At 42.1% G+C, this 13,599-nt stretch overlaps 1 protein-coding gene across 2 annotated transcripts in view; it reads left to right on the top strand.

Annotated features, from left to right (window-relative positions):
- LOC117395037 (IQ motif and ankyrin repeat domain-containing protein 1-like) overlaps window positions 1-12,182 on the top strand; it is a 35,125-nt gene extending 22,943 nt beyond the window's left edge. For both annotated transcript variants that reach the window (XM_033993879.3, XM_033993878.3), the window contains exons 8-15: window positions 4,972-5,111; window positions 6,660-6,714; window positions 7,705-7,797; window positions 8,027-8,135; window positions 9,850-9,946; window positions 10,353-10,487; window positions 10,786-10,914; window positions 11,777-12,182. In XM_033993879.3, the coding sequence (XP_033849770.3) occupies window positions 4,972-5,111; window positions 6,660-6,714; window positions 7,705-7,797; window positions 8,027-8,135; window positions 9,850-9,946; window positions 10,353-10,487; window positions 10,786-10,914; window positions 11,777-11,948 (930 nt within the window). In that variant the 3' untranslated portion in view covers window positions 11,949-12,182. The remainder of the gene's footprint in view (window positions 1-4,971; window positions 5,112-6,659; window positions 6,715-7,704; window positions 7,798-8,026; window positions 8,136-9,849; window positions 9,947-10,352; window positions 10,488-10,785; window positions 10,915-11,776) is intronic.
- The last annotated feature ends 1,417 nt before the right edge of the window (window positions 12,183-13,599 follow it).

The following is a 13,599-nucleotide window of genomic DNA, read 5'->3' on the forward strand; positions in this document are numbered from 1 at the left end:
AGTGGCTGTCCAAATGGATAGCAGACATGGTCAGGACTGCCTGTGAGCTAGCCAATTTGCCCCCTCCCGAAACGCTCCCTGCCCATTCCACCAGGGGCATGGCAACTTCGTGGGCTTTATTCCAGGGTGCATCTGTCAAGGACATATACAATGCAGCGGTGTGGGCTCATCCCCATATTTTTACTAGGTTCTACAGACTTAATGTTGTGGATCCTCAAAACCCTGGTTATGGAACTAGAATGTTAAGGGCGGCTTCTCAGTCGACCCTTACAACACAGGAATATAGGTGAGTTCTCAATGTTTTAGCCCTAGCTACTTGTTACTGGGGTCCCGTAGGGCCTCTCGGCTTAGCCTTGTAGCATTCCAGTCATTGTGCAATCTTGCCTTTGCAACGGCTTTGGTACTCTCACCCATACGGTAATGGCTTCATTTCTTACTTCAAATGGAATGTTAGGTTAGTATCATAACCCTGGTTCCCTGAAATAGAATTTTAACCATTAACCTTCAAGGTCACTGCATCCATGATTGCAGCAGGTTTGAAGGAAAAATTACGCGGAGGTCTGTGAGTCTGTGAGGTACTTTTACGCCCTCGGGGGCGGGACATGACTGCGTCACAGACTCTGTGAACAGCTTTGATATATCTTATTAAGGTTTCCCTCAATGTCGTCTCCTGTAGGTTCTTCTGCACCACTACTTGCCACCGCTCTTCTTCGGTAGCCGGCTCTTTCCAATGCCTCTGCAGAACGCCCGCCTGTACCCTCAGCCCCTGCCACTGTGACCACAGCCCCTTGGTGGCCGGTGGGTGTACTAGCACCTCATTCCACCCTGGTCTCTGTTGCTCCCGGAGCCATCGTAACATTGGCTGTAGAGTTAGGTCTTGTTCCTGCTGTCACCAGTCCTCCAGCCCCACTGCCACTACCTCCTGGCTGAGCCTCTGACCCATCTTCCACCTGGTTCGAATGGATCATCTCTCTCTCTCTGGCCTCTCTCTTTGGACAATGAGTGCAGTCTTCTTCAGCACAAGGCCAGCGGGACAGGCCATACGTGTTGGAATGGCGAGCTCCAGCCCTGTGCTGGATGGTGAAGTCGAAGGACTGGAGCCGCTCAATGTCTTTCCCTCCAGCTCTCTAAAAGTAAGCAGCCACTGTAGTGCTGCATGGTCCGTCCGTATCCTAAATGGCAGCCCGCACAGGTAATGGCGGAAGTGACGGACCGATGTGACCACGGCCAACAGTTCCCACCTGGTCACGCAATAGCAGCGCTGTGCCTTGTTAAAGAAGCGGCTGAAGTAGGCCACCACCTTCTCTCTAGATGGTCCCTCCTGGGACAGCACAGCTCCGATGCCCTCATTGCTTGCATCGGTCCTGCACAGCTGCCACCATTGGCTCCAGGCAGAGCGTCGCGGGTCCACTTCGGGGCGCACTATGGGAACTGTAGACCCAGTGTCCACAAGGAGCCATACAGGGAACCCCCTCGACATGCACGGAGACATGGCAGAAGTCACTCACCGATGTCCGTCCAACAACGCCCATGGGTGTCACCGAGACCGGATAGCTGGTTTGTAGGGAAGGGTAGAAAGGGCAGATGACTTCAGGACATGCAGGGCAGGACAGGCTGGAGGTTGTAGGCGGGGCAGGACAGACACGGTTGAGGTCATCATGAAGATCAGGTGTGGAACTGAGGAAGCGAGGCAGGGCACGTGGTGTTCCGTCTACACGGCCCTGTGTCGTTTCCTGGAGTTGAGGTAGGTGGGTCAGGAAGGCGGAGCCTGTGGGGACTGGGGCACTAAGCTTGCAGGTGTCCCGGCTGTCCGCAGGCCCGGCAGAGTCGGGGGATAGACTGACGGGGCCTACCATCCTTTACAGTCACGGCGTGCAGGAGGGCAACCAGGTCTGCAGGCCAAAGGCCTGCCAACTGCCAGTCCCATCAAAGCCTGGGGTCTTGACTGTGTTATAGGGGCTCTTAGCTGCCAGTCTATTGTCCCTCTTTGGACCCTCCAGACAACTGCTGCTGCGGTGGGGCGCATCACCATCCCGCTCTACAATGTGTGAACCCGAATGCCCCATCCAACACACTATCGCTTCACAGTCATGGCTTAAACTCAGGTCTAACTTCAGAAATGTCTCTAAAGCTTTCCTCTTTAGGCTGGCAGTAAGTAGAATTGCTTTATCCACACTGTCCCATCCCTCATGTTGAGCAAACAATTCCTCCCCCACTCAAATGTGCACTCCAGGCTCTCTATTTTAATTTTCCTGTCGCTTTCTCCAGACGGTCGGCTCCACGTCAGAAATGGCGTCTCTTCCATCTCCTCCCAAGTCCTCTCCTTGATTCTGAGTAGCTTTCGATCCATATTTGTGTCTCGCTTCTGATCACCAGTGTAACGTACTCGGAAATCACAGTGACTCGGAGGCTGAAACAGGGCTACACACCACGTTTATTGGCACTGACAAGTGCATGAAATGTAACAAATACATCAAATAAACAGTTATGTGCTGCCACAGGAATTGCGAGGTTGCTGTTGGCCACAGCCACGGCGTAACTATATTTTTGATACTCTAATCTAGACAGAGTTCTTGTCCATTCATTAAGAGAGAGCGAACACTGCCGCTCCCCCAGTCTTATAACCCTTGCTAGTCAAGCCCCCCCCTTGCTCGAGTCTCTCTGGCCAACCATTAGCAGCAGTCTTGTGTCTCCGCTCCGTCACTCCCCATAGAGCCCTATGGGGACCCGTCAATCAGCGTCCAGGCTGGTGCTTGGCCCTCAGGGCAGGGCTAACGAGGATGTGCACTTCTATAATCCAGCTAGGGGGAAACAAAGAACCTTGGTTCGCATTTTGGTATTAAAAAAACAAACAGATACAATAAACACTAATGCTCATTCCCAGAAACATTGATTGGGTTTCTGCATCTGCCTTCCCCACATTCCGAACCCCAATAAAGTCTGTGTGGACAACACCGTTGATAACATACTTCACGTAGCATATCACTGCCTCAGTAATGGATCTGTAGAACCATCTGAGATAACCGACATTTAGCAGTTGCCATTCTGGTTAACTGGACTGGACCCTGGGTCCTTGCAATAGCGTGTATAGACTTCTGTGCCTGTTTAGAATTTCTATAGGTTTTCCCCACATTTAATCCTCATCCAGGTCACACATCCATTCAAAATTAGAATACGGTCATGCATGCTTTGCAAGGACGTGAGCTGATCTAAAAAGCACTTTTAGTTTTAAAATCACAGAGCTGTTTATGGTGTGTAGTAATTGTTACACTTTTTAATGTGCCTTGTTGGCAGTCTTTGCCTTCATCAGTTTCACACAGTTATAATGATTACCAAGTCACAAATGTGCCACTCTGGCTTTTGCAGCCAGTCAAATTGTGAAAGCCAGGTTACTTGAAAAGTGTGCTGTCTCTTTTCTCTCACATATCATCGTCTTTTTTTTTCTTTTGTGGTGGGGGGTCGCAACCCGGTATAAAACTCCACATTTTTGCAAAATTACTTTACACTCACTTCAAAGATGCAAATGTTCCGGTATTATAAACTAAATCTACTTTTTAGACATCAAAACAGTATAAAAAAAGTCAGAACACAAAATAGCTCAAGTGAATAGCCATTTCCTTATTTTTTTTTTTAAACGGACCGTATGAAATTGTTGTTCTACTATTTTACACTAAATCTTGTAATACGAATACGTTAGTAATAGGTCATAGTTAAACAATCATCCCCTACATCTATATAGTTTAAAATAAGTGTGTTGTGTTCAAGCAATTGGGCTTTTTCAAAAAATAAACCATAATTGAAAAATGAAAGTAATGTGAGAAAATGGCACACGGTGATGAATAAATGAATAGAGTAAGTAATCACACGGACAAAATTCAATGAAACGCTGATGCATTCGCATATTGCAAAATTCGGAATGACATGGGGAGATGAAGGGAGGTTTCAGTTCTGAGTGACTGTTTTGTAAGCATTATGAATGTTTTTCACCACTGCTACATCCCGTTAGAAAACTGGCTTTTCCTGCATTTAAGCCTGTGAACGTGAGAGTATATCTGTACACTTTTTTTTTAGGCACTCATAGGACTACTGAGACACAGACATCAACTAGTCCTCATCAGTTTTAATTCCCCTCAGGCGAACGGGCGAGCGTTAGTTTCTAACCTGCAGTAGAATGGTTGCCTGTGTGACATTAGAAAATAACCAGACAGCATGTGAGGCAGCACTGCCTCCTGGTTTGTGTGTGAGGCAGGTCAGCAGCAAAGCAAAGCGAAGGGTAGCAGGCGAGGAGGTAGACCAGGGAACTCTGTGACAATACTGTTGCAATACTGTTAGAGGCTTGTGTATGAGAATTTGCTATAATACGTAGCTGAGAACACAATCAGGTATTTAAAAATAATGGTTTGTTTCACAGAATTCACTGTTCAGAACCCACCTTTAAAAAAATAATAATAATAATTAGTGGCTCCCCTGGTAAAAACCTTGTGGTGTGCAGGGCTAATCATGCAGTCAGGAGAAGTTGGGAATCTTCCCTGGGGAGTCTACAGGGAATTTTGCATTGGCTCTGTCTGTCCTCCTGGTTAATTAGTCAAAATGGTCAGACTTTCCTCATTGCATTAAGCAGCCCCTACTGTCAAGGTACCTGGTGAACTCAAGTGGACACCTGTAGGATTGGCCTTTGACCCCCAGGGGCCTGTAGCTCGCTGACATCCGTTATAGAGCTACTGGATGTGAAGATGCTATTTAGCTTTGAAGTGGGATAGGAGGACATCCACTGTTCTTCATTTCTCCTGCGCTGTTGTAGGGAGTTGCTGCACTGATGGAACATTATTGGATATTCTAAATTGGTGAGAAAAAACAAAAAAGTAAATAAAGTAAATCTAAATAAGTGTTATCTCGTTTTGAATCAGTAGTGTTTGCTGTACAGTGCCTCTTGGTTTGCCAGACTGGGCTTGCCCTGTTTTCTCTGTGCAGGTGGCCTCGTTGGACAGTGTGGTGAGGACTCTGCAGGACTGGGACCTGAAGACCACAGAGTCCATGCTGCAGAAAATGGAGGCTGAGAGGCAGAGGAGGGCAGCAGAGGAACAGAAACAGAAAGCAGTGGAGGCCAATCGGTGAGACACAACACAACCGGACACATTTACTAAGCTTTTCCCATTAAACTGGGTGAATTCTCTCTAGAAACGCACGACTCACTAGGCTGGGGACAAATAGTTTTATTTTTGCAATTATAGCAAAGTTATTAAAAACAAACAATAGAGGGGAGGGGTAACAATAATCTCCTCCCAATGCCACCTTATTTGCCTATTGTATTTTTAGAAGCCCCATAATGCAACAAACAAATAAAATATGAATAATATGAATATACTGTATTTAAACAAACCAGAATGTATATTTACACCCCAAAATTAAGTGTAAACATTTATAATATCTAATATTTTTTGTGAATGCATATTGAGGAGATTAAAAGAGAGCAAAGGAGTTAAGGGCAGGAAGCGGGCATACAGGCATCATAAAAAGGTAAGCTAACCTGCAATCAACCGAACCACATATATGCCTCTAACCTCTTAATCCTTAAAGTAAATACAGTAGGTCTGATCATTTCTGTGAAACTCAACTAATATGTATGACCATCACTTCATAGATCTCACATTTTCCAAAAGATGTTGTGTCAAATATATGTTTATTGGTATAGCTCAAAAAAGAATAATTTGAATGAACAGAGTCGCGTCACTCTGGGCTACAGTGAGATTGGGAGAAACTGAGTCCCGGACACTTTCACTTTAGTTTTGTAGATTCCAAAACACACGCATGTAATGATGTCATTTATGACCTCTCTTTCCTATACCTATGTACTCGTGGCAGATTTCCAAACCTTACAAACGTTCCTTTTGAATCTGTTATCTCTGATTTCGCCCATCCCCCATGCAAGCAGCCCCTTCTCTCCTTACATTCCTGATCTCAAATACCACACCCAGAGTCTCAGTTCAATTTGTTACAGAAAATAACATATTATAAAATAATAATTAGTTCTAATACAAAAACTATTATTATTCTTTTATTTAGCAGACGCCTTTATCCAAGGCGACTTACAGAGACAACTACGTCTCACCCGAAAGACGGAGCACAAGGAGGTTAAGTGACTTGCTCAGGATCACACAATGAGTCAGTGGCTGAGGTGGGATTTGAACCGGGGACCTCCTGGTTGCAAGCCCTTTTCTTTAACCATGGACCACACAGCCTCTTATTACAAAATTCCTTACAATGTGCACATTATGGTAAATGTGTATTTAATTTGTTTTAATGGCATTGAAAAGCACACTTACCTCAGCATTTGCTTCTTTCAAAGGTTGAACCAACTGTTAACTTAACAAAACAAGAAGTAGGAAACAACCCAGGTACACAGTCAGTCTAGATATTTCAGTTTTCATTAACAGGTTTCCATTCCATGTAGAGAATAAAGTAGTTTGCGCTAGTGCTAACATATATACTTTACACAAACCCACTCACGTTTCTCTTTTCGGAGAGCTATGGAACTGAGAGATGCTGGTCAGGAACAGCAAATTGGTCTGTGTACAATAGTCTTGTCCTGCTCATATCACCAATACCATGTCCAAAAAGATTATCAATGATAAATGAAACAGCTTTTGCTTTTTTCCCAGGCTGAGAGATGAAGTCCAACAGCTGATTAAAGAACATGAGCAGTGCCAGAAAGAGGTACGGAACTCTTGTAACATGTAACTGATGCAATCAGCAGGCTTGATACATATAATACAGTATTCACTCCCTCCCAATGCATCTTAGAGGTGTAGTGTGTGAGTTTCGTACATGAATGAAACACATATACACTAGAAAGGGGTGCACAAATTCAGTCCTTAAGGCCCAGGTTTTATAGATTAAATGATTAAAAAAAAAAAAAAAGTTTAATTGGTTGAGTTAACTAATTTAGGGTACAGGTGTGTGACAAAGTGATTTGCAGTGCACAGGTGTAGAGGTGATGCGATTACGAAAAAGAAGACAGATCATCATCCAAACAGTGGTTTATTTTTGTAATCCCGGTCTGGTGACCGCAAAGAATAATCCCAGGCAATACACAGCAATGTGTATTGCACTGTTTCAAACAACAGGTTACAGTCTAATAAACAAACAAGTATATAATTAGACACAATAAAAAAACAAAAACAAACAAACACTAAACACTCATGGTACAATTTTGGTTCTCCTTTAGCGGTTTGCTCTTAACCAAAACAAAAGGAACAAATTGTTCCCACGTCCCCTTGGTTAGCGAGTGCAGCCGTTTCTCCTCCAAGCTCCGCCCCCTTTATAGATGGCCGACTTCCACCTTTCCCTGGAATGAATTGTCAGTCCGGGGCACTCTAGTCTCTTTACACAGCACCCTCACAGGTTGGGAGGGAGATTTATAACCAAGATTCATTCTATCTCTGTCACAAGGTAGAATAAAGACCAGGAAGCCTCCACACCTCAAGGGCAGAAATTGTGCACCCCTGCACTAGAATACATTTTTTGATATCTGGGCATATCAGTGATAGAGATTACTGGGTTTTGTGATCCCTATTCACAAAGATTCAGGTGTAAGCATATATATCTTTAAATGAATACAAAAATAAGTATTACTGCATTCCTAACTGCATTAGTATACGAGGTAAAAGTTTTTAATACAATGTTTTGTCCTACTGCTGTTTGTAGCTGCAGAAGGCGTACTGTGAGCTGAATAAGAGGATCTCTGAACATGACAAGTGTGAGAGGAAGAACATGGGCAAAACAGAGCTGACACTGACGGTGAGCTGGAGGTTTATACAAAGCTTATAAAATCAAATGAAAAGTGATGTACTACTACATTGATAAATCAAAATATTATTTTGTTCAGCACTAAAGTATTTAACTGACTACCCTCCATGCTTCAGCCCAGCACTCTTAACTCCTGAGCAACTCTAATCCAATGCCTTCAACCTAACACTCTCACCCCTGGTCCCCTCAACTTGTCTAACAGCAGTGACTGTGCCCACAGGCAATACATGACGCAGAGGATGTGGTGGAGAAAGCCAAGGTAGCTGCGCAGCATGCAGAAGAGCAGCTCTCACTGTCCAGACTGGAGCTGAGGGAGCAGTCTGGGGGAGGTGGGTATCTGAACACCATCTGTAATAACCAGCCTTCTGAGGGACCAGCTACAAGGGTCTATTATAGGACTGAGTCAGGAAAACACTGCCGAATTTACATCCCACTGCATATAACCAAAACCGTGGCTCCAGGTGAAATGCTGGGTGACGCACACTTTGCAGCTCGAATGAACTGAAAAAAGAATAAACAAAAATGAAGAGAGAAAAAGTACAAATAAACACAATGAAGTTTATTATTCTTTCTTCTCTCCCTTAAGTTTTTATGAGCCTTCATGTTCACTGCAAGGACATTTCGTCACTTGATGACCTTCGACACCGCGCTGGCTCATGTGTATTTCGATCACCTTGCGTGAAAGCCGGATGTGGCGTCAAAAGTCAGTTTCATCATTTTGAATTAAATGCTCTTGTTTTGTAGAGACAATGGCATTGAGCAAACCCTCCACGAATAATAAATAAAAGTATGAGGCTTTAAGCCAGAATGGGAGGAAGAGTTTGCTTTCACTCAAAACAGTGGCAAACCTCTGTGTCTCATCTGCAACAAATTGCTTACACACTGTAGTCTATACAAAGAGAGCAACCTCAAACGTCATTATGAAACAAATCACAACAAATTTTCATGGATCAAACTGGAGGAGAAACAAGCTGGCCTCTTTAAAATCACGACTCAGCAGTCAGCAGATGCTCCTTTCGGTGCTCAGTAAAGAAACTGATGTAACGACTCAAGTGAGTTTTGTATGCCATGGAATATTGCTCATGCCAAACGTCCTTATTGGCGCTAGACTAGAGAGTGCATGTTTAAATGTTATTTTGCATTATATTTACATATCTTATGTCTCGTCATGAGTAGGTACTGTAATCCATTTCAAAATGAATACAGTGCATTTGTCATCCACAAAGCTCTCAAAAGTATTTAATACATGCAGCAGCCATACAAAAAAAAAAGCTTTTTTTTTTTTTTTTAAACTGATCATTCAGATCTTCAAGGGAAGAGCTTGTCAAAAAGAATCCTTACAAAAGTGTGTCTTTTTATGTGGTGTTTTTAGTGAAATTTTGCTTCATAAATGAATATATTTTATATAAAGTGCCTGTTACATACAGTATAAACAGAAATAATGGAGAAAAAAGTGTTACTTTTAAAGTCACTGTAGATCTACAGTACAATACAAATGACACAGAAACTGTGTAGGCTCTGCAATGTTCTATCCCTTGTTCTTGCATATTTTGCTGCCATCAGGAGATAACAATGACTATACTGCACTGAGTAAGTGCAAGATTCCATAATAATGTCTGAGAATTAAAAAAAAGTTTAAAACAATGTATTTAAAATGTGTTGCTCGCAAACATTTCATGTTTTACAATATGTGGCTCTCAGCCAGATGAACATTTTGATATGCGGTCATAGGGTCAGGAAGTTTTGGCCACCCCTGGCATATAACATTCAGAGAGTACTTCAAGTAATTTCTGCACTGCGTGATCTGTGCAGCAGACTGGACTTGTGTAGAAAATGTCAAGGACCAGATGTGGTTTGTTGGTTTGTTTTAGCATGTTTCCCCTACCTACACTTATTTCTAATGGATTTTATGTAGAAAAATAAATACTGAAAAGTTCCCGGGAACTTCTGTGTAGTCTGTTGACCTTAATTTGAAGTAGGTCCTGCAGTGTTAAAACATTGTCTGAGTTATTAGTTTTTTACCATTATTATTACCGTTATTAGGGTCTGTATCGGAGCTCATAGGTATGAAGTGCTCGGTACGAGAGCTGGACGACGTGCTGTTCAAAGATGTGGGAAACAAAATCCAGCGAGATGGCAGGTGAGGAACAACATGGTGAAGACTGTGCACCCCTTGTGGCTGCAGTAATGCAGCAGTATTGTCACACAGTACAGTGCGTACAGTAAAACCTTCATTACCTGGCGTAAAGGGTAAAGAGCTTGTACTGTAATCATTGCCGGAGGTTTCTTTATTGGGAATACTGCAAATTAACAAATTTAATAATTCAATTATCTGAACAAATAGATTTTAGGAAACGTCCCCCGAGGTTTTAGTGTATTTGAATACCGTGTTAATGCTTGCAAAGTTTGAAAGAATCTTGTGATGTAATTTTCTCCATAGCTATAAAATACTTAAATGCTGAATTTATTAATTTAGTACTTCTAAAGTTTGAACAAAGCAGCAGTTTGGTGGCTTTCAGTCTGTAATGTGTTTGATTTGTCCTCAGGTGGCCTCTGCTCATTGACCCGTCAGGCCAAGCCTCCACGTTCCTGAGATATCGAGACACCAACTACACAGACGCCCTGAATCCTGAACACATGAAGCCCGAGGTCCTGCGCCTGGCCCTGCTAGGAGCCATCAGGTGAAGCACTACCAGGGAGAGCACAGGGAGATGGGGCACAGCACTGCACTGTAGTGGAGGAAGGGCTCTACACACAATAGGCATATTTGTTTCGAACCTCAAGGTCCAGAGTCCTCCGGGTTTTATAATTAAATAGTTAACTGATTAAGTTCAAAGGTTTTGGAAGACTGCTGGCTATTTATGTAGAATTTCCATGTTAGGGAAAAGATGTAAACTTTAAAAAGTGAATTTGTTCTAAAAGAAATTTTTTGGTTAGACATTGCTTTTTGGTACATTAAAAGTGCTGTCTCCTATTCAGGTTTGGTAAGCCTCTGGTCATCAATATGATGGAAGTGAACTTGTTTGAATCTGTGGAGAATCAGTTTGACCAAATACAGGCTGGGCTGATGGAACAGCTTCTAACCAAGCAGCTGCTCCAGAATGAAAGGTACTGCAGGACTATACTTATCAGTTATGGGTATTTTGTATTTACAGCCAGTATGTTACTAACACAGTACGTATTCATGTAATAGAGGGGATACACATAGGTTCTACGTGAGTAATGCACAAATAATCAACGAGTGAGGGAAGACTTGAGTTAACCACAAAGAACCATTCTTTTCTGTCTACACCACACATAATTAACAGTTAAGTCATTTATTTTTCTTTTAAGGATTAAACGTTTCCATTGCTATGGGGAGCTCTGAATTCAAAGCCTGCTGACGTCGTGACTTCACACTGCTACAAGCTTCCACTGAAATATGAAATGAATTCACTTTGGAACCCCCACACATGTAATATACATACACACTAAAAAAAAAAGTATTAAACCAGCAGTCAGAAATTGCAATTGTCTGTAGGTTTGCAACTTTGTTTGTTACGCAGGGATTTTATGTATCCACATATATACTTACACTCACACCATCTGGATTTGTGTTAATTTATTCTTTAATTAATTTATAATGCACTAATCTTTTTTTTTTCAGTAAACATGTGAATAAAGCAGCAAGAAAGGTATTCAAACAATGTTTAGATTAAATTACAATATAATTAATGTCATTTATGAAATTAAAGTAAAAAGGTAATAGTGTACAGTAGATGAAGAAGAATGCATGTTAGGCTACTAGTTGAATACTTGTTTGAGTCACTGTAAGTAATATACGAAACCCTTTAAGAGCCTCTTGGTTGAAAGAGTGACTGGAAAGTCATCAATGACCACACCAACAGAGAAGCTACAATACGTAGACACCTTTTACTCTGAGGCAGATGAATAACATTGTATAATGTGTAGTCTAATGGTCTCTATTCAGGTATCTGTCGCTGGTGCAACCCTCGGATGACCCTCAGTATTCTAAGACAGAGTTCAGGTCTTCAAGGTCAGAGAAATTCAAGCTTCTCTTTGTGACAAAGCTCCGCAACCCTCCTGAATCACTGTTGACTGCTCTCTGCCCCATCGAGGTAACCATTCCGCAGCCAAGGTAGTGGAGAAAGGACCACGACTTCATCACCTGCACTACGTTTCTGCTGTATTATCTGCCTACTACTGTACAATGATGTTTTGATTTTACTACAGAATCTACAGAATAGATACATGCATGTAATTTATACAGAAACTAACATTAGACTGTAATTCATCAGAATGTGCAGATTTTTTTATTGTAAAAAACACGTAATGAGAATTTGCCATTGATTAAAACACCCCTATATGGTTGCTTACATGTGTCAGTAAACCGCAGTATTCTTTAATTCTCTCAGTCAAGTTCCATTACAGATATATTCATTAAAAAGGGTTCAACTGCCACTTTGTTTTAACCCCTGGCCATATCAATAATAGACCACACGCTATATATCGCAATTGATACACAGTACACATACAGCTATGGCCAAAGGTTTTGCATCACCCTATAGAATTACCAAATTTTGCTTCATAGTTGAATGAAACTTGCTCAATAATGTTATGTTAACATATTGAATTACGTACCGCTTTGTAGTTTACCATATACTTAATGAAAAACAGGCAAAAAATGTGATTTCGAAATCCAACATGAAATACGGTATTACTATTATGGCTTCCAGTAGGCTTTTATAATATCATTTTGTATGTTCATATAGTTTTTTTTTTGTTTTTTTTTTTAATTATGTCTCAATCCTAAAATTCGATTGAACACTTTTGGCCATAGCTGTATACTAAGATTCTCTTTTTTCATTGTTTTAAATCCCTGATGGTATACATGACAGACTAATGGCCTTGAGATACTGAGACTTTGTTTTTTATGAAAAGGAGAAAAGACGAAGATTACTTGTAATATGGTTTCTTTGTAGAATGATGAACTCCACACACACCGAGTGAACTCCCAGTCTCCATGTTGCTCGGATCAGGAGAAAAAAAAAAAATCTCTTTCCCAGAGATCATTGATATAATCCTTTTTGGCTCAAGTCAGTGTCCCACCTCCATAAGAAACCCAGTCATTTAGTATCGTTATCCAAAGTGAAGGGAAAAAGGGGGAAAGATGGTGGGATATAGGTGTGTGGAGTGCATCATTCTACGAAGAAACCATATTACAGGTAATCTTTGTCCTCTTACCTCGTATGATGAACTCCACAAACCAAGTGAACTCTACCATAGGAAGTATACAAAGGGTGGTAGGTTAGATAGTGGTGCGTTCCGACTCCCTTTGACTGGCGTTTGTTACCATAGGAGCGGTCTCCACCGAACCCCAGCCATGTCTCAGTGATGCTCCCTCCCATTCTGCGGTCCTTCTCTCTTTATTCATTTTTTCTAGGACGGAAAATAGGAGAAAACATTTCAATTTGAAAAGGAAACACATCACCATTTCGTTCCCTTTTCCTCTTTTCTGTCACGTTTACGTGTGCGGCTGAGACTGCCATTATTTGCATTAATTCTTTACATTTTGGCCAGTCTTGGCCCAGAATAACTGGGTATGGCAACCTACCAGGTGACGTTTTATCGGTCCCACCGATAAGTACACTTTTAGTGTGGGGGTGTGTCGCCGTGTCTCCATGGATACAGCAGATGGCCACCTGACCTTGTGGCCACCACGACACACTGCACAAGAAAGCTGTTCTAATTAAGGTCTGCTCACACCCTGTGTCCACTAATGCGTGGGTTTTC

Source organism: Acipenser ruthenus, chromosome 3, assembly GCF_902713425.1.
Source record: "Acipenser ruthenus chromosome 3, fAciRut3.2 maternal haplotype, whole genome shotgun sequence".
Lineage (NCBI taxonomy): Eukaryota > Metazoa > Chordata > Actinopteri > Acipenseriformes > Acipenseridae > Acipenser > Acipenser ruthenus.